Here is a 21,813-nt window from a genome sequence, read left to right as displayed (position 1 = left end):
TCCCTTTTCAAAAAAGGTGTTTTTCCTGCTAACACCTTGTACTTGATTTGCTTATTTTGCATATCTTCTTTAAATATAATTTCATTTCATTTAAGTAATTTTGTGCTGGGTTTTTCTTGGGGGGGGGGGTGGTGGTTTTGTTTTAGTTTTTTCCTTGCAAATGGAAATAGGTTGCTGATCCCAGTGTGTGTACAGTTGCAATATATACAGCTTTTTCTGAGGTCTTCTGTAACTTTAATAACAGTGGTACAAGTTCTGTGAGAGTTTGCTGTGAGAGGCAATAACAAAACATGTTTTTTTTCCAGTTAATGTGCACCACCACTTCATGTGCTGTAGGCATTACATCATGTGCATTGTTTTGTAATGTTCTGTGGTGAGTTCCACACACAATAATGCATTCCGTTGTCTGTGCACAACACAATTTTCTGCTTGTGTTAAGCATTTTTGCTTTTAACTGACAAGTAGGTACATGCTGAGAATTGACAGATAAAGTGAGCTTTGGAGTTGTGTGGACTTGTGCTGCACGATTATATTGGTTTTGAATTTATAAATTCTTCCAGAAAAGCTTTTACATGTTGTTGTCCGTCCCCGTTCCACCCCCAGTCTGGTTTGGCAGACTTTTCATTGAAGGCTACTTACCATTGCTGATGGATACATACTCTGCTGGGTCATACAGTGCAAATCTGGTCCAGATCAGTCCAAGACATATAATCATCTTTCTACTGAATTAGCAGGAGTAGATGAGACGGTGTTTGTGTAAACTTTTGTAAAGTTGTCAGGGAAACAGCAGGTGTTATTTGATCTGTCTGAAAGCTGAAGTGTTGTGAACAGATGATACCTGGCTAAGCCCAGTGTCTCCCAATTTACAGGCAATGTAACATGTGTTTTGAACCAGCAGAGCAAATTTATACCATGTAGCTCAAGGGTTTTTTAGTTCAGTACTAGGTGCTTGGATTTACCTAACCCCTTAACCACAGAGTGGAGAGTCCCTAGCACAGTTTCTATTTGTTCTTTGAACTTTGACCGCTCCTTTGTGATCCAACAGAGCATTGATGGTTGGTCATTACTCCTCACACTTTCACCACTGTTTTTCTCTTTTAAAGAAAATCTATTGTTAAAAAAGGTGAAAGCAAGTTGGCACTGACTAGACATTTTTTTAGGTTCTTCCATTTTCTCAAGTATTGGTCAATGTGTTTATCACATACAAATACTTATTTTTCTATTTATCATCCAATAAAACCTCTTGCAGGAAAATACCAGATAAAATTGCAGATGTCAGCATTCTATGAAATATGTGTAAACCAAACAGTAATGACTGTCCTTGTTTTCAGTGAATTTCTCTTTTGGATTACTGTCATCAGCCTTTAGACTCCTGGAGTTTTTAAACTTCATTAAAAAGAATCCTCACTTCTGTTTGTGTTAGCCCTGGTTTTGTTTATGTATTTATTTTTAATATAAAATTGTTTTTCATAACATGCTTTTCTAGAATGAGAAGTATAAGCCTGCTAGCTCTTTTGTTGAAGTCAATTATCAAGTTTGTCTTATTGTACTTTTTTATTAAAATGTTATACTCTTATTACACTCTTATTTTGTCCTTAAGTAGTTGGAGGGACTTCCTATCTTCTAATAAAACTGACTTCAGTTCAAGTTGGTAAAGTGCAGCTTACCGAAGTTGTTAGGACAAATCCTAGCTGTTTATTTTTTAAAAGTCTGTATTGCATTCTTAACATGTTGTTTTCATGCTTAAAACACTTCAGCTATGATAAGGATCAGACGGCGAGCTAGTAAGAAAATGTCATCAGAAACAAAACAGAAATACATTCTTTATGCCTAATTTGCCAAAATGGTTAAAGTGATATTTAATATTTTACACTTAATTAAATTACCTTAATGTCACTTCACTTCCATGACCCCATAGCAATGTAGGAGTTTGCCTGGGGTGTGTGCTGCGTGACTAGTGAGGTAGGAGCTCATCACAAGTCAGTCCTGAAGCTCTTGGCTGGCATCTTGGTGCTTATCCTGTGGGAAATGCTGGAAGGCAGCAGTGTCGGCTCTGGAGCCAAAGAAGAGACAAGGAAGAGAGGACCCCCTGAAGGTGCTATAAAGTGATTTTTCTGAGGAGAGAAAGAAAAAGTCTAAAGGAATGCTGATGCATCCCAGGGGTAACTAGCATTCCGTATCTTGAGCACTAGCAAGTGTTTGTGCTCCCTTGAATGTTTTGGTATCTGGATAGTCACTGCAAACCAAACTTGGAGAAGATTTTAATAATTTTCTTCCCTTTGTTTGAGAATGGCATTCTTTCTTGGTTGTGTAGAAACTTCTGCCCCTTAGTGTAACTCGTGTGTCAGCAGGCACAAGGGTTGTATGGTTTGTGTGAGACCCCAGGAATAACTGGCATTACCTTAAAATGAAAAAAATCATTCACTGTTGTGTAATTCACACTGTTGTGTAATTCACCCACAGGTTGTTTTATAGGTACTGTTTTGCCTTCTTTAAAGCACACACTCAATAAGTAAATTGAAAACTATTGCATTCTCATTAAGGCTTAAGATGATGTGCTCCACATTAAAATTCTTTGAGGATTCATGCAGCAAATAGAGATGAGGTAGGACAGAATTTTCCAGGATGGTGGAGGTGAGAGGAAGTGGGAAAGAAATGACCTGTCCTCTCTGGTGTTTCTCGTCACAGACGTGGCTTGAAGATCATGTTTCTGTAGGAGAGGTGAAATAAGGAAAGGTTTAATGCAGTAAGGCCTGGTCTTAAAAGATTATTGTTCTATCGTATTTTATCATTAGCTCCTCTTAAATTTGATCGTCAGTTAGGTAGTGGCCTACTTCATACTTTTTCCGTTTGAGTGTCTCAGTGAATATTCTTGTATAGCTTATGTGATGTCATGAATTAAAGTGTTTGGCCGTGACGCTTTGCTGATGAAACTCTGCTGGGCTTGTTTGGAGTGAAAGGACTTGGCTGTCAGCCCAGTATATATATTGGCCTTTATATTTTTGCTGGGAGAGTAACGTTTTCTAAAAAAACAGTTTGGCTGTTTTCTAACATTGGAACAGTAGTGATCATAGAAATTTTTAGCAGATGATTGTGCAGCAAAGATAAAGATAACATCAACATTGACTTCCAAACAGTGATTCCTTACTTTCATATCTACCTGTGTAGGCAGCATTTGTTGATGCAGTGCCCAAAGTCCTGTAACTAAAGGAGTGTTACAGTTGCAGTGGGGAATTTGAAATTGCCTTTGCTGCTTAGTTATTGCTATATTATGTAATGCCCTTATATTAGGTCAGTAATTGCAGAGGTTGAGGTGGTGGAGCATCCAAACCATGTGAGGAAAGGTGCTTTCAAAACATATTTCACATCATAGGCTATGTATTGGGGCTAAAAGACTGCTACCTCCCACCAAATCCCTTTTGGTGACCCTAACTTTTGGTCAAGTTAGTGCTCTGAGAAATGCAGCCTATCTATGATGTTGCTCTGCACTCACTTCAGAATAACTATGGAAGAACAAGATGCTGTGTTGTAAAGATGCTTCAGAAAACCAAAATAAATGTTTGGTGATTTATAAATAAAGGATCTGCAGGACAGGATGTGTTATCAACTTCAGCAGCATCAAGATTGTATAAAATCTGTGGGAATCTCTGAAGTTTCCCATCTCTCCTTTGCTCCATGTTGTTTTTCAGTTTGAACACGTACATATGGTTTATGTATGTATTGTTTTATCCAAATGTATTTTTTACTCCTTTCCCATACTGCTGGGTTAATTTTGCAGCAAATCTGTCATGCCACCTCTAGCATTTCTGTGGCTTGATGAGCTCTTCATTTACAAGCTCTAAGTGTATCTGCTTGTGTTTAGTTCTGGTCACTTTCAAATGCTATTTAAAAGCCATATGAATATTAACCTCCATTTGTATTGCAAACATTCTGAACTGCTTATTTTTCTGGGAAAGAAAAAAAAAAGGATTTTATATATTTTGACTGTCATGGCTTGCTTCAGTTACTCAGTTGCTTCATGTGACTAGCTCATGTTTTTTTCTGCTCAAAGCTATCATTTTAAAAATCTCTGAACTTGGCAGCTAATACTTTTACATTTGTTATTTCTCATCAGAACAGTATTTTCAAAAGAGGAATTGGATAAGGTTAGACTTTTCTGTTCATTTTTAGCGCACAAGCAAAAAGCTACTTTTAAAAAATAATGCCATTCAGCTGCTTCTATATGAAATTAGAGGACCCTAATGTATGCTCAGCACTTTGGACAGTAAGGCCACCTGATTATCTCTGCATGGTATTTATGGCTTTTGTAAATATTTCTTTGACCTTGACTGCCTTCTGCTGAGTAATTGTGCACTAAGCATAATGAATTAATATAAACTCTTTCCCAGTTTCAGATATTCTGACCTTCTGAATGTTCAAAAGAAATAAAGGAAGAGAGAACAGTGATGTTATTGCTTCTGTTTAGATCTTAAAAGTGTGTAACAAAACACTCTGTGATTCTTAATAGCACTTAATGGTTTCGTTTGGAGTAAGCCCATTCCTATTTCAAAAAATAGGGAAATTGAGGTTGAGTTCAAGAGGTCTAATCAGGGTTACAGATCACATCCCAATACGTATTAATGATTTCGGGCATTCTGTGTTTGAGACACAAGGATACATGTGTTTCTAATATGTATCTGCATTTTTTTAAATTCATTATTAGGCAACAGGACAGTGTTAAACGTAACTTGCCTGTTAAGTTTGGAATATGATTGTGCTGTCCCTTTGAAGGTAAAGGTTTAGTAATAATACTAATAAGCTTGATACCATTAATAAGAATAGAACACCATTAAGGTTGGCCAACTGGAAGAAATTGTGCTCTGAATTTTTTGTGTTTGAATTGAAAAAGGCTTTACAGATATTTTTAGAAAAGATGGTTACTTTCTGTGATTTTAGTTATCTTACAGCTCATACTGATACTGAAGGAGACTCTGAGGAAGAAAAGGGATGTAAGAAATCACCTGATGCCATTGCGAAATCAGAAGACGAAGAGTTGTTTAATTTTTTACAGCAGGTGGACAATTTGCACAAGGGTTCAGAGAATGACAAAAAGGAGGGCTTCAGACTGCTGCTTGAGAAAGATGACAAGGTATTAACGGGTAAACTTAATATTACATTGCTGTTAACTTATGCTTTGTACTGCCTTTGAGAACTTCCTTAATACAAGCACTAAAATGAACACAGGAATGGAAGATGAAATTTCGTGATTATTTTTAAAATGCAGTAAAAAAGAAATATTTTAAGGTGGTGTAAATATTCATGTTGGGTGGGCAGAGAATTTTTGTTGTTTTATATCCCATCCAGCCTCAATAATTTTGAGGCTTTTTTCTTTTATGTATGTGTTCTTGGATATGACAAAGTAATGATACTTATTTCACCTGGTTTTAAAAGGGTCTGTGTGGCAAAGTCCTGTGGAATTAAGTACTAACCTGACCTAATGTTCTCAAGAAATCAGACTACGAGCCTGTAGTCTGCTTATACCTTAAAATTTACTTCGTGTAAATTTTTCCCTTGACTGTACTGTGCTCATAGGTAACTCCAGATAAAATTTCAAAGTGGCTTGATATTCAGTGCTTAATTCAGTGTATCAGTTTCTTCTGATTTGGCAAACATTAGTTCTGATTGTATTTTCATTTACACGTTGAAATACCCAGGAAGGTAGATGAGATACTAATTATGACTGAGTGTGGTGTTTATGACACCCCCCAAAGAAAATACACATCACATCAGGAATCTGTTGTGCTTTACTGGATTACCTTTTTATTTTTTATATTAAAAGAACTTTAAATTTGATTTGTGAAGTAAATCTCTTTAGACAGTCCAGGGTATTTCCAAAAGGCGTGTTTTGGCTGTGAATAATTGGTCGAGTGGTTCTTGCATAAAATAAAAATAATATAGAAGGATACAAAATAACCAAATATTTATGCCACGTTCAGATAACCTACTTTAAGCATTATGAAAGGAAACTTTTAATTCTGATCTATTTAGTTACCCAGGTGTCCTCTATTTTCAGTATGAAAACTGTGTGGACTTTCTTTGGAGACTTGCACGTGCTTATGGAGATATGTTTGAGATGACTACTGATGCTAATGAGAAGAGGAAATATGTTGCTGATGGTAAGCAGAGGAAAAATATATGTCTAGAATGTCATCTGAATGTAGTGAAAGATGTTTGAGCTTCAGTTACGTTTTCCAATCCAAGACATTTCCAGTCCAATAAATGGCAGCATCTGTACCATAATAATGATGTTTTGGGTAATCAACTGCCACAGTATACAACTTCAGTCCATTGGAGAGATCCAGAGTCAGTGAAGGAGAAGTATTGTGGGTCCTAATCACATACTATTCACTCTGGATGATCCTTAAAATCCTATATTGTGTTGAGAATTGGATGGATACAGGATGTTAAAAAAAAAAAAAAAAGACGCTGTCAGCATAACTTCTTAATTGCATCTTTGGGAGAGCAAGAGGAATAAATAAACTCCACAGGAAACTCAGGGTTTGTTTTCCTGTTTTCCTGTGGTAAAAGAGCACTCCTGCATATCAGCAGCCTTTTCTTGTGGTGATGGTGGTGATAATACTTTAGGAATCTGAAAAAACTGTTGACCAGAAACAGAAGTCATGTGTGACAGTTGATGTTGCTTCCAGGCATCTCTCCCTGTGTGTCCTGCTTGACAGCTTAACCTCAACAAGGTCATGATTTTCTTCTTTGCAGTCCTTTGCTGCTCCTAAAAACATTGATCTTTCTTTCACTATCTGGATGCACATTCACCAGAGGAATAGTTTACGTTTCCCTTTTTGTTTTGGGCCTTCTCTTTATTACGGTAAAACCTGTTTCTTTTCTACGTGTGTCACTTTCCTCCAGCCAACGCACCATTCTTAAAATAATCCCTTTTGCCTGTATCTGGAAATACTTCTCTGTCTCCTTTGTTTCTTCATTGCCTCTCCTTTTTTTTTGAACCAAATTCATGTTTTCCAAGTGTATTCCAAGTTTTAGTTCTTATTTTGTGACTTTTTTCCTGTTTTCTACTTTTTGTTCTATTAGCAGTGACAACATCACTGACAAAGCACTTTTGGCTGCCCTTTGTAAACCTGAAAGGCAGTGTCATACCTTTGTGCTGTGATTACATATTCCATTGCCAACCACAGCTTGTCCAAAGTCCTTGTCCCTATAATTGTGTCATCTGAATACTCGTGAAGACTTGCACTGTCTTAGCTATTTAATTGATACTGGCTTTGCTTTAGTATTTGGCTTATTTGTATGGAAATCATGAAGTACAGTGGGGATGGACTAAATTACAACAGTAAACTCTGTTGTTGGATCCTTTGCATCTACCAGTGACTGTATGTAGCTTCAGCTGATGAAAGATAGTGGCATGGCAAAAGACAGGGAGAGATAAAGAATGGTGGAATGAAATTGGGTCTTAGGTGTTGAGTAATCAGCCTAGTTAAGCTCTTTCTCATGAAATGGTGGGTGGCAGCAGCCTTTTTCATCTCAGCTTTTGGAAGTAGTGTAGAGGGATTGAGACTGTGGGGGAGCTGGCAGTAGTTTTGTGAGTTTTCTCATTCCAGGGAGTTGGGGGCCTATGTATGCTGTTCTTTGTTTTGATGAAGTTAACTTGCAATACAGAAATGTCAGTGTGGCGTAATTGGTTGCAGCTGAGACTGCAAACAGCAAAGCATCTCATCTGAACTTACTACTGGGAGCGTGGGTTTGATCAAATCACTGACTGTCATCTTTATTCAGTTAAAAGTGGAGCTAAATGGAAGCCTTTGTGCTAGAAAGGAACTGCAACTAGTTCATTCCTGTACCCAAGATAGGAAACAGCTTTACTTGCTCTTCTGACAGGTGCTTCTTTAACCTGCTTTTAAGGGGTCTTAAGTCTTATACACAGCACGGCCTCCTTTGGCAGTCTAGTCCAATCTTTCCTGATTTAGCCTCATCTTAACTGGATTTTAAGAGAAAAAAATAAAATCACACCCATATATATGCGTATATATACATACATATATACGTATACATACATACATATGCACACATATTTACATACGGCTATAAATGGTGTAAAGCCAGGATGTTACATCATCCAGTTAAATGTTTAGAAGAATGGAAAGCAATTTCTTCTTTGCAGCTAGAGTACATGAGGTTGCTTCATTATTGGGAGTTGCATAAGCCACAGAAAAGTGCAATAAACCCTTTAATGTATTGTATTCCATTTACAGGAAAGATTAAAGCTGAAAAGGCTGTACAGCTGGATGGCAGGAGTGCTGAGAGTCACCAGTGGTAAGTTTGAAAAAGTGTGCCTTTTGCCGACTTGTCTGTCTATATCAGATCCAACAAAAAATCCCAGCTGTCTTTGGCTCTAAACAGTGCTCGCAGCAAGTTACATTTATCATACTGCAATTTGATGTAAATTTCATAAATGATTCACTAATAGTATTCATAGTTTTATGGAACTCAATTATCAGTCACAGCTAAAAATTTCATTGAAGTATTTTGTGAAGCGTTTACTATGGCATATGAAAACTCAGTCACCATACTTCAGTATGTACCATGGAAAGTAGAAGGGAGTATTTGCCTAAACCAATATATTATTGCTCAGAGAAGGCATAGTTTTTCATTTACCTTCTCTTTCAACACTTCGCAAAATAATGACATTTGACCTCATATTTTGTCCTTTCTTTATAATAACCTAAATTCTAATTTAGATTTTAGATTAAAAATAGGCAATGAGAGGGCTGTGGAAGTTTGAATTAACTTCTCAATTTTTTGTTTTACCAAATCATTTTTCTTCAAGCTTGGCAGTCAGATTAATTTTGTAGATCTTGCTAGGAATAACAGACTCTTCGCAAATGTAAATATTTTTTTATTGAATCAACATTATCAGGTAAAAGATAATTCTGCTGAGTTCTAGTAGATCATTTCTCTGTTTTACTTTATTAATCAATTTTATTGAGCTCCTGATTTCTAATATTGCTAGTTTTCCCATTTTTATTTCCATGTTCTTCATTAATTTTGTCATTACACATGTAGGGTAGGATTTCACTTAACTTTTACATATCTAAACCAAATCCTTTTATCCCAAGCTCGCTTCACAATCTAAAAAGAAGCAGCCTTTTCTGGAGTGCAGTTCACCTGAGTCCATTTTAGCCATCTGCATTAGGATGAGATGAGTATCTCCTGAGGCTCAGTTGACAACATCTCTATTGCCAATAAAGGGAGCACATGTCGGCTATCTCAAGATTTAGATAGTTTATTAGACACAGATGTTTTCGTTTCATTAGGTGCCTCTCTGACTTGGTCTCTCTTTCCTAAACTTCAAGAATGGCCATGTTATTGTTCCAGACTGTGTTCCTATGAGCATTGCCATATTTCTGATTCTTTTTTATCTTTCTGTTTATAACAACTAGTGATCTAAACACCTGCTTTGTAACAGTGACATGCTAGAACTGGAGTGCTGTGGGAATCTTGGCTAAGCTTCACTGCCACAGATGTATTTCCATTTGTTCTTTCCCATGTCTTGGAAGTAATGATGATGCCTGCCTGTAGGTGAAGCTTAGGCTCCATGTGGCTATAATCTGGCAGTTTAAGATAGGAGAATTTTCTTTTGGCCTTCCCCAGCTGTTTGTTAATTCCTGTCTGCTGGAGTTTGCCCTCTGCCAGCAGAACCAAAGAAGAGGAGCACCTGAGTGTCACTACTGAGTGTAAGGTGATTTGAACCCCATAGCTTGAACACCTGCTGAAAGCGGTTTACAGCCATGTCTGCTGTTTGACTGACCACAGCCAAGGTCACTTCTTCAGGGTAATGCTGGTGTACCCCTCTCAGCTAAAGCTATGTATAAACAACCACAAAAGCATATGCAAGCACAAGTCCTGTCCCTCCTTTCCAGCCCATGAGACTGACAAAATCTCCTAGCATAAATATTTCACTGGCAGAAACTACAGTGATAAAGCATTACATATTGTTCAGGGAGATGTAGGTGGTCTGCTGGACTTCAGATGCAAGATCCTGTACTGGCAGGCACATCTAGCAAAGGAAGAATTATGAGTGTAAGGAGATGTGTTCCAGAGGTTAGCTCAGGAAAGCCTGTTTGAGAGGTTAAAGAGGAAAATCTTATGTTTTGTAAGCTACTGCTTTTTATAACAGGCAATGGATTTCTGTGTGGTTTACAGTCCTTTTTCTGGGATGAAAACTGCGTCTGGGTCTGCAAGTGAATGAGAGGGTTTTATCACCACTAACTGGTGGCTTTCTAACTGTAGATGGACTCCACAGATTTGAATAGCTTGGTATAATTTTTTCTCTGAATATTTTATCTGCATATCTGTCTTTTCTGAAGTCTTTCTTACTTGATGCATGATTTCTCGAGTGTAATGCCCCATACTGTTCATGTTGCACTGAGGCTGTGAATACTGGGCACAATGGACTTCCACGATCCAGACATTTGTATGTTTTTTGTCTAGCCCACCAACTGTTGCTCAGTTTGTGGTCCCAGTGGATCCTTTTCTGCTGTGCTGCTGGTTAACCAGATTGACTTGCTTTATAACTGTACATTTCTATTTTCTTCCTTGGCGTAGAGTACTTTATACACATTCCATTGGTTTCATGTTGAGTGCAGACTCTTTCTAACATTTACTGAGGTCATCTAGGTTCGTAAATGCTTGCATTATCTCTCAGATGGCAGTTTTATTTTAGAAGTGTTTTGTTGTTAGGTGGGATTTTGAAATCATTTACTTCATTAATGTAATTACTAGAAGCTAACAGACCCAGCACAAAACTTCATGGAACACATATAATGATGCTCAGATTCACAGGAGCCTGGTTCTGCAACCATCTCTACAGGTGATTTAATCTGAACAGTATTTCCACAGTTAGATTTTGAAGCACATTGGGTAGAACAGAGTTAGAGACAACATAAAGGTCAAGCTATACCCCATTTGTTGCATTCCTCTAATATTCCAGGCTTGCTCATGTTGTCAGAGAAGAAAAATACATTTGTTTGATGCTGTTTGTTTCCACAAACTTATGTTAACTCTTTTGTATGCTTCTGCACTTAACAGAATAATTCACCCTGGAATGGTTAGGCTGTTTTGTCTGTAACCCGTGTCCTTTCCTTTCCTTTTTTTGTAGACAGCAGTCATATTTGCCTTTTTCGTTTCTGCTGAGGCTTTCTGCATTGCCCATTTTCTACATCTTGGTAGTCAGCTGTATGTCAGATCTGGATTGTTTGAGCCTGGCTAATGCAAATTTATCTTTCTGAACTCTATTTTACATGTTAATCCCCATGAACAGGAAAGAAGATTTCAGTGAATGTTCCCTGTAGAACCTGTGCTAAGTTGTATACAAACAGGTTGCCAAACCTCATAAGTAGATATTGCACAACGTTTCTGTTTGTGAACAGCAAACAGTGCAATACAATTAAGGTATGAAGAAATAATATGTGAAAATAATGTGAAATATATAGTGTGCAAGGACAATAAGATAGAAAACAAAACTTAAAAGAAAAACATTATAAATATTTATACTAAAATTCTAGGATCACAAGCAGGCAGTCACTTACAGAAGAATGAAATACCAGTCTCACCCAAGATCAGAGATGAAGGGCAGTACCCAATTGCAGATTGACACCTAAATGTAGTGTCTCCATTGTATGTGTGGGCGAGGGACTTGTCCTTCACTTTCAGGGAATGGAGAGTAGATGGCAATATGTGCCATTTGAAGTGCCAGGATATTTGTGTGGCATGGCAGATATCACACAGGACCTTTGGGGGTTTGTACCCTTCCAGGCCAGCAACTGGAAGAAGCCCTGGCCTATTTCCAGTGCCAGTAGGCATCAGTGTGTAGGCAGGGATACTGTGAATTGAATAGGGTCTCCACTGACTGTAATAGGAGGTCAGATACATAGATGAGAAGCTCAGCATGAATGGAAGCTCAGTATGAAAGCAATCCTGTCTCAGACCAACATCCCTCCTCTTCATCTCACTGCTAACATAACATTTTTTTGGGTTGTATAAGGTAAATAATCTTAGCCTAAGATAAACCCATCTGGTTTTTTTAGGCAGTTTTCTCATTTTTCATAAAAGGTTATCTCATTGTCTATCAGTTACTGGTGAGGAAACTGGCTTTCTGACCTTGACTAAGGAAAGCTTTGGTTGATTTCTTTCTAACCTTCACTTTCTTATTTCTTAGGGGTTTTGATATTTCCTAACAGCACAACTGAGGTTTTAACTCATGTTTGATATAGCTGCTATCTATATTGTCCACTAATACATTACTTCTAATGTTCTCTTCAGCTATTAAATATATTATAGCTTGCTGAATGAGTGAGGATTAAATGATATGCCTGTTCTTTTTCTGGGCCTGTTCCTTGCTCTCTACTTACAGTTAACCCTTGGGGGTAGAGGCAATATAAACAAAGAAGAAGTTGAATTCAGCCTTGTTGGTTTCAGCTTTTGTCATGATTTGCTCACTGCTAATTGCTCTGTACTTTCATTTGTTTCTTTTCCTTCTGCTTTATTTATACAGCCTCTTATTGCTTCATATGTGTCTTGAAAGTTGCAACTTAATTTGTATTTAGCATTTTTATATACCTTTAAATATGCCATCCAATTCTGAGATAGATATCTATAGATATATGGATACACCCATCCAATATCCACGGCTTAGCCATATGCTCTTATTTTCACTTTTAGACTCAATTACTTTTGAATTTTTTTGTCAATAGAGAATACCTCACTGGAGCTGAATTGGTCTTTAAAATTAATTCCTGCCTTTCCTCTGCATCAAAAAGGGTCATTTGTTGCTATGTTTTTTAATATTGTCTCTTAATTCTTCTATGTAACATTTTAGAACATGGCCCTTTTTAATGGTTTTGTTTTCTTCATTATAAATGCACGCCATGCATGTCAAGCAAGGATTTAAGGCTATAGACCTCTGAAAGTTTCTTTTGGAAGCTTATCCCCGCTGCTTGAAAGTTCTGTTTATCACACACCCTGACTGACATAACTGTTCCAGTAAAGCCTTAGTGTGGATGAGTTATATTGGCAAAAACATCCCTTTTCCAGAGCAGCATTCTTCCTGCTTTATGAAACTGCTGTAAGCTGCCTGGGAAATAGGATGTATCTTTTGTCTTCACCAGGAGAATTTCATGGAATGGTCTCATGAACAAACCCTTGCTAATGTATGCCCAGAGTTCAGCTCTCTCACTTTACTTTTCATATTTACATTGGTTAAGAACAAAAAAATTGCCATGTATCTTTTTAGTAGATTGCTGATTTTTTTTTTCTTTTTTTGTAAACCTGTATTATAAAATAAATCAACAATAAAGCTGGCCAGATTACCAGTCTGAATACTGCCAAGTAACCAATATTCATCCTCAAATTAAATTTGTCAAAAGATATGCAGAAAGAGAGCAAAATATCTTGAAGTAGTCAGTCTGTTTTGGTAATAAACTTGTGCAGCTGTGAATAATTTTCTTCTCTGAATCCAGATTTATGAAGATGCACTCATATTTAATATGTAGTTGCCAATGAGATTGAAAAACATTCAGCTTTTTTGAATGGTGATCTCTCAAAAACTGAAGAAAATGGAAACACTAGAAAGGAAAAACATAGCTGTAACCTTTTATTAGTTCTATGACCATCCTAAAGAGAGGCAGAATAGATATTTGAAGTGAATTGTTCCTTTGTTCAGCTGGTGTCAGTTATTCAAGTTGTGAAGGAACTTGCTTGCAAAACTTAGTGCCAGCCAGTTGCAGGTTGTCTTGTTTTTCCCAAGCCTCAGACAAAATTGTTCTGTGGGTCAGTGATTCCCAAATGATGGCTGTGAATCCTCACATCTTTATCATCCAAAAATTAATTGGAAGTGCTATGCAAAGAATTCGGTGCTATAGTTGCTTTGGATGGCATCACTTTACAATTACAGAAAGCACAAAATGTAGAGCTATGTTAATAGTACTTTTATTTAAAACTGAACAATCGCATTTAAATTATTTTTACAGATTTGCAAAGAATAGAAGGGTTACTAGATCTGCCCAGTGTTCATGACATTTACTTGGAAAGATCATTCTTTACACTGAGCTTTGGTTTGTTTACCAAAAGCAAATTTAGTGCTGCCATTAAGTTTGGGTTACTCTATAGAATTTATCTGCTGGTAGGATTCGTATAGAATCATAGAATGGTTTGGGTTGGAAGGGACCTTAGAGATCATCCAGTTCCAACCCCTCTGCCACAGGCAGGGACACCTTCCACTAGACCAGGTTGCTGAAAGTCCCATCCAACCTGGTCTTGAACAACAATAGCACGTGTTTTATTTGGATTGGAGTGCACTTATCAAGTGAAAACCTACTAATTTTAAGTGAAGACACCCCTGAACCACAGCTGCTCCAAGACTCTTCTCTGCTGTGTGTATGTGGGTTACACAGAAGTGCAGAAACAAGTTTTGCATGCTGAGGATTGTCCATGCAAGCGAGTTACAGAGCTGACAAGTCTCTTACAGAGAGGGAACAGAAGAGAATGAATTGGCTTCATTGAATAATTACCACTTACTTGGGTGTTTTGACAGACTTGTATTAGTAAACCAGAAAATGGAGATGGATATAATGATAGAAATCATATTAGCTATTGTTGTAGAGATTTATTATTCAATTCCAGGACTCATTCAAAATGTTGACCTTTACGTTCACATACAATTTTGTGCTGAGCTTGTGCCTGGGCTAGAACTGATGTTTAGGGAATCTTTGACTTGCTAGGATGACTTAAACTTCTGAGTGGACTTGCTGTAATCTATATACAAAAAAAAAAGAAAGAAGTGATAGTCCCAAGTAGAATATATTTCAGTGAGAAAGTCTAGATAGAGCTTGCAAAGATACTGAGAGGCTTGTCTGTAACAGTGGAGTACCTAGCCAGAAGGTGTTTTATATTACTTGAGAGATACAAAGTATACAGGAGTGTAGGAATTGTGTTTCTGCACAAAGAAAGTATTCAGAAATGTAGAAACTTCCAAATCGTGTGTCTTGAGAATAAAAGATTGTAAGCTCACTCATAATAGGATAAAGAATTGGTTAGAAGATGGTTCCTAATAAAGTCTACTACTGTTTTGACCCAACTTGGATTAAGATTCTCCTAGAATTCAATCAATGGATTAATTTTAAGATTAAGAGATTACTACCCTGCATGATAAAGTCAAGTTCTTAAATCCATATAACTTGGTTATTTTGCAGAAACAGGAAAAACATAGTTCTTATCGAAGAACTTTCCTATTAGGTGGCATGTACATGCAAAAAGGATTTGACAGACTTCCCACAAAAAGCGAACATCATGTAATCTCAGTGGCAGAATTAGAATACATAATTTGTCAGATTTGTAGGGTGCAATGGTATAAGAGTAAGTCTCTAGTGAAATAAAACCCTTTAAAATTGTAGATTATGTTGTAGGATATCATACTACTGACAACTTTTAAATCCAGTTTTCTAACTAAATACTTGTAACCTTCTGCTCTTATTATCCCTTATTTAGACTTGGAAAAGAGAGGCAACTTACAAGCCACAGGCATCTGTTTCTGTCATACAGTCTTGTTTTTCAGGAGTTGATACCTTGTGCAAAAATGCTTTCAATCAAAACTTGATATAAAAAAGTTTCAGGTTAGTAGTTATTTGCCCTGTGTTTGATTCATGGGGAGACCAGAAAAGTACAGCAATGTGTTGTTAATTATGCTCGATCTTAATAAGCTTTAAATTACTTACAAGAATAATTCAAAATTTTTAATACAGAAGGGCAAATTCAAAAGCCATTTCTGAAAAGCTGTAGCTTGTTCTCTAGTAAGAGGATCAGAGGGATGCATAGCTTCTGTGTATTTCTGGTTAGGCCATTTAAATGACAGAATGGTGGAAGGTCATGCATTAGGGCTGTGCAGTTGCTGGGATTAATGATTATATCTGTTAAAAGTCGCTTAATCACAATCTAGTAGGGAGTTGGATTGTTTTGTTTTGTTTTTGTGGTGTTTTCCATGGATCAGGTCAATGGAATATTTCGGTTCAGAAATGTTGTTGCAATGCCTCGAGGTATTTGTGGTCCCTTCTCCAAGTTCTCCATCTGCTGATCTTTCTTCTTGGTGTGTCTCCCTTCCCACTGATGGGAGATAGCAGATGCTGGCACTGGTATTGTAGTAGCCCTTCACCAGGAACTGGGCTCAGGTCTGTAGTCCAGCCTGTGAGGAGGAGTATGATGCATCCTCTCGAAAAAGGTTCTTGAAATAGCAGTACATTGGTGAAATGCTGCAGCATTCAAAAGGAGGTAGGTTTGATATGTGGAAAGATCAATTTGCTGCAAGCTTGTTGCCAGAATGGTCACAGAGGAAGTAATGCTGGCAACTTAAAGACCCCTATTGCTTTTTCGTCAACAGCAACTGTTGTGTTACTTTCCCTGAAAGCTGTTGGTTTACTCTGTTTCCACGTTTGTAAAGACTGTGTTGTGCTAATTTCTTCAGGATTGTATTTGCACTAAAGATGTCTGTTTTAAAAATAAAAGTTAAATTTCTGGAACTCAGAAATTTAACACAGTTGCAGGTTCCACAGAAATGGCATCCACATGTTCTACTGGTGAACTTCTGTGGATATGCATGAACAGCAGCATTTTTCCTTCGCATGGTATATTGTGTATGTTGCAATAAGTTATTGAGACAATTCTTAGATGTCTTTTTTTAAACTAGTACATGGAATTGTTTCCATATTTTTGCAAGCATCACCTGTACAAGCACCTGTGTGCTACATCTGATGTTTGCCTGGAGGTCAGCTTCAGTGCTCTGGTGAATTTTTAATATAAAAACTATATTTCTGCCAGTTTCTACAAAGTAGACTCAGTTGTATTCCAAGAAGAAGAAAAAGGAAAGAAAATAAAATCCAAACAAAGAATTTCCAAAAAACATGAACAAAACCCCACCTAAAGACTCACTTTGCACCTAGGCACATTTTACCTTGTATGTTGGCAGTCTTTCACATTCTTAGCCACTGCTTCCATACCCTCACCACCACGAAGAAAATTATATCAAACTAATGCCTTATTTTTTCCATGGAAATTTAGTATCGGATGCATTTTTATAGATATAAGGCCATGGTAGAAAAATGATAGAAAAATTTGAAAACTGTGATCTCTCGAAGGTTAATGCAACAGTGATCATAAATTGTCACAGAAGTTGCAAAATCTGCTTATGTGGCAATTGGTGTCACATGAAGTCAGGTTAAAAAGAAAGCCCAAGGGTCTGGCTCCATTACAGACTGTCAGAATTCATAAGTGTGTGAAACTGGTAAGGGAGAGAGTCGTCGGCTAAGAAATAAGGTGGGATGCGCAGGACTCTGAGCTGTGCAGAGATGGGGAGACGAAGGAACACATTTAGATCTGGAATGGGAATGAACTTTTTTTCACTGAACCTCTTGTGTGCTACCCACACATTAGCCCTTACTCAGACCGCCTTGTATGTCAGACGTGTCTTGGGTGAAGAGGAGGGAGTGAAAGAGGTATGGAATATATTAATTAAATTATTTTATTTTATTAAATATCACAAACTCATCCCATTCACAAAAGTTGTAGCAATTACAGTTAAGAAAAATTTTCTTGTCCATAATAGGCTGCTAAAAGAGAAAGACCTGGAATTCCAAGTGTAAGCCCTGTACCTACACATTTCCAAAGTCTACATGAAATAATAGGGGTTTCTGGAGTTGGGATACATGGAAGGGGATGTAGAAGAGGGAGGAACAAGCCTGAGAAGATGCATGTTATTTCTGATTTTGGGCCTATGAAATTTATTAGGGAAAAGGTAAAACTCGTATTTGAGTCTCCTAATGTGGCTCAGTCTTTATTTAAGACTTTAAATCTTCCTCTAAATCCATCTCGTATGGAATAAACTGTGGTTGCCAGACTCTAAGTGCTGGTAGCATCTCCTGCATTTTTGGTACTAAAATTCAGGTTGCCTGCCAACGTGCTCAACAAAACTCACTGGATCAACCTGCTGTTCTTCCTTTTGCAGCAGGCAAGGTATGTCCCTTGCAGTTTTACCTTGTCTGAATATGTATAACAGTTCTAAAACACCAGAAGGGAAATTGTTAATTCGTCTTGATTTGGATCCCTCTGTATGAGGGCTACATAAGCACTCTGCATCCACCTCTGTCAACTACAGTTTCTTCTGAGTTTCAGTGACATCGTTTGCAGCAAAGGGATGTGGTACTGACTTATTAGTTTGGTTGTGTTTGTGCTTAGAAAAGGAATATTAATTGTGGATGATTAATCTGTATGCTTCTACACTGTTTTCAGTAACTTTCCTTACACCTGTTAATACTTTTTTAATGTTAACAGAAATACCGTGCCTGTCTAATGAGGTTATGATCATTATGTTTATTTAGATGAGCATGTCTGCAGCTGGTTTTTCACATTAGCCAGGAGCAGCACTAGCTCAGCAGCTATGCCACTTCCTTGCAGCACTTAGTTGGTATAATTTTCTCTTTATTTTCTCTGTGAAGGTACTGTAAGTGGTTTTTTAATCTTGCAGTTTGAAGCGTGTAGGGCAAGCAGTGGTGGTGAGGAAAACTAGGATCCATTGCTCTAACAAAGGATATGCGCAGTTTATCAGTTTCACGGGGAATTTGAGCGTTATTGTGCGATTATCTTTTAATTCACACCCCCCAATTTTTACAGTAGGGCGCAAGGTGAGGATGTAGCCGAGCTGCGAGAGGGCCCTGTGCTGTGGCTGCCTGCCTGCCGTGTTCCTGTGTCACCACGAGGTGGGGCAGGTGACAACGGAGCGGGAAGCATGAGGATGCCCGGCACAGCACAGCGGCGGCGCTCGCGGAGACCTGGGCCTCGGAACGGGTGTCGGGGTTGAACCAGCCAACAGCTAGTATTTGCACTTAGCGCCTTCCTCGTTTGCTTCTCTGTGAGGTTGCTGAGGCGCTGGCACAGGTTGCCCAGAGAAGCTGTGGTTGCCCCATCCCTGGCAGTGTTCAAGGCCAGGTTGGATAGGGCTTGGCACAACCTGGTCTAGTGGAAGGTGTCCTGCCTGTGGCAGAGGCGTCGGAGCTGGGTGAGCTTTAGGGCCCGTTCCAATCCAGACCATTCTAAGATTAATGTTACCCTTTGCATCAGTGAAAATAAAGTTTGCTTTGTTTTTCAGGTCCTTGAAAATTATTTAAAGGGCCTAAGAAGTCTTTTTTTTTGGGGGGGGGGGATAAAACCAAAAAAAAACCAACAGCAAGACACAAAACAACCTACCAGAAAAAACAACCCAAAACCAAAACACAGCTAACCCACCCTTTTTTAAAAAATGGAATGACTCTCTGAAGTGCCATAGAACTCCAAAAATTGAATAGTTGATTTATGCCACTTGCCTGTCTAGCCCAGTTCAAAAGTATGAAGTAAAAAAACCCCAACAAACCAAACAAAACGCACACAAAAAAAAAACCAACAACCTCCCCCCACCAACAAAAAAATGCTAAGACATGAAAGACATTCTTACTTTTTCCTTGAAAAAAATAAAAAATTAAAATTGGTAGGTTAGCTTAGTTTTCATGCGTTGGAAGTTTTATTGGGATTTCCCTCCCCAGAGATTTTAGCTGTAAGTAGACGTTTCTCTTTGAACTAGTTTAAACTAAGGCCTTCTTTCTTGTCACGCACAGACAGGGAAATACTGCAAGATGCTGGATTAGCTTGTTCGCTTTTCATTGTTTTCTTTTGTAGCAGCAATCCGTTTAGCTATGGTATGCTGAGTTTATCTGATTAGCACTTAATGAGTGAAGGGAATAAGGGAAATGTTGCATGAGTTACTTAATCCTAATAAAGTTTTCAGTACCTTCCCCCTCTTTCTAAATACCTGAACTTTCCTGACCCCCACCCCTTGCTTTTCCCCTCAGCTGCAGCTCATTCCCACACAAAAGGCGCTCCCCCTGCAGCTTTAACTGTCAGAAGTAGCGGTGCCATTAGCCAGATTTTGTTCAGTGCCCATTGGTCACAACATGCATCCTGCTCTACAGTGTTTGACAGTCTGTCTGGAGGTTTTACAGATTCAGCTGCTGTTGTTATGCTGACTTGCATGCGTTACCTGGGCACACTTACTGACTTAAAACACAACAACCTGGAGCACAAGTATTTCTATCTTAAAACCATCAGCTATAACTGTAAGCAATAAAATGGTTTCTTTAGTTCTATTAGCAGTGACATTTTAATGAGGATTCACTGGAGCCTGAATAATTACATTACATAAAGAAATTCAAGAAACATGAGGTTTAGTAATGCTTGAAAACCATGTGTGCTATACAGATTGAGGTTCTGTTACCATAATTATCTCGATAAGTTTCTTGTACAATTCATGTTTTTCTCTGGACTCCAACTTGTTTTCCCTCTTTTAGGATTAATTTTTAAATCACTTCATATTGCATTGTAAATTTTTTAATACAAAAGCAAAATTCTGAAAAATTTATAGAAATAACCTGTATTAATTTATGCTGCTTAAATAGCTATTTGGTGATTCTGTTAGTTTTGTACAAAAATGCAGTTCTCTTAATGCCAATGAAAATAGGTCAAACGATAGCACAACTGATGTCTGCAGGAGATTCCTTATACATGGTAGGTACTGTAGTGGTTGAAGTAATTAGGAAAAAGCTAAGGAAAAAATAGATAGTAAGACAATTCTTTTGCTCAGAAATCTGAATCTTTATAGGTAGGCACCTCTGAAAATATTTTCAGTTATACTTATTTAAAAATACAAATTTTTAATAGCAATTATCTCATTTCTTTTATCACTATCAGTGTCCTGAATTTATAACAATAGTAATTATGTTAATAACTTTAGCAATAGGGGGCTAATAATAGCAGTAGCAATCCTGTTAGAGCAGAATGTGCATGTATGATTTTAAATAATTTTAAGGATATTTAAAGGATACTAAAGGTGCAGGAATGCACCAATGTGCTTGAAAAGGGTCGAAGATGACTGTGAATGATTTTTGAGGTCTGCACAGTTTACTGCTGAGCATGTCCCAAGGATTTGTCTTCCTGGGTGAGGTACCGCACTGGTGGTGTTCACGTTCCCCGTCCGTAGCACTTCAGAGCACAGCCTGTACAGTTAATTGCTGTCAGTACGGAGCCAGGCTGCAAGTATTGCACTCTGAACTAAATGGTAGAAATTTCGGAGGAGTAATCCCTGTTTTACCACTTTGCTGACAGCCCAAATAGTGTCATTTAAATTTCTTCTTGTTTCCATTCTTGTTTTGTTTTGTTTTGTTTTGTTTTTTGTCTGCTCCTGACTATGTACCACTCATGCCAAACTTCTATCCAGCCATCAAGATGGAAGAAAGGTGTTAATCTGTGAATTAGGTATTGAAATATTTTGTAATTTGATTCAAAGCTTTATTTAAATCATGAAAAGCATGTGTGTATGTTTTTCTTTTCCCCTCTCAGGTTTGCAATTATGTGTGGCTATATGTCTCAATTTGAAAGTGTACAAAACAAAATCAGGAATGGTTATCTCTTTAAGGTATGTTTTTGTAGGGTTTTCTGGGTTTTTTAAGCTATTCCTTTAAATTATTTCCTTATATAGTGAAAGACAGATTTTTCCAACACAGTAATTCAGCCTCGCAGGTCTATTTTAGTGTCAATGTTAAAATGAAAAAGATATCTTCATATATGCAAATATATGCTTACAAAATATAAGAATTAAGGTAGGATTCTGGGAACAGCATTAAGATTTTTGTTTAATTTTGTAGTCAAAAGCGGGGGGGGGGGAGGAAAAGGGAG

At 37.7% G+C, this 21,813-nt stretch overlaps 1 protein-coding gene across 4 annotated transcripts in view; it reads left to right on the top strand.

Annotated features, from left to right (window-relative positions):
- The window catches only part of RMDN2 (regulator of microtubule dynamics 2), a 49,152-nt gene that overhangs the window by 2,740 nt on the left and 24,599 nt on the right, over positions 1-21,813 (top strand). For all 4 annotated transcript variants that reach the window (XR_008972907.1, XM_057415335.1, XM_057415334.1 and 1 more), the window contains 4 exons: positions 4,936-5,128; positions 6,053-6,155; positions 8,262-8,322; positions 21,478-21,553. Coding sequence is in view for 3 of the 4 variants with exons in the window: in XM_057415335.1 (XP_057271318.1) it covers positions 4,936-5,128; positions 6,053-6,155; positions 8,262-8,322; positions 21,478-21,553 (433 nt within the window). In the remaining variant the exon portion in view is untranslated. The remainder of the gene's footprint in view (positions 1-4,935; positions 5,129-6,052; positions 6,156-8,261; positions 8,323-21,477; positions 21,554-21,813) is intronic.

This window comes from Pezoporus wallicus, unplaced genomic scaffold (assembly GCF_028554395.1).
Source record: "Pezoporus wallicus isolate ANWC-B61680 ecotype Strahan unplaced genomic scaffold, APGP_CSIRO_Pwel_v1 contig_5352, whole genome shotgun sequence".
Classification (NCBI taxonomy): Eukaryota; Metazoa; Chordata; class Aves; order Psittaciformes; family Psittacidae; genus Pezoporus; species Pezoporus wallicus.
Note: the sequence above shows the minus strand (reverse complement) of the source record. Positions and strands in the feature narration are given on the sequence as shown.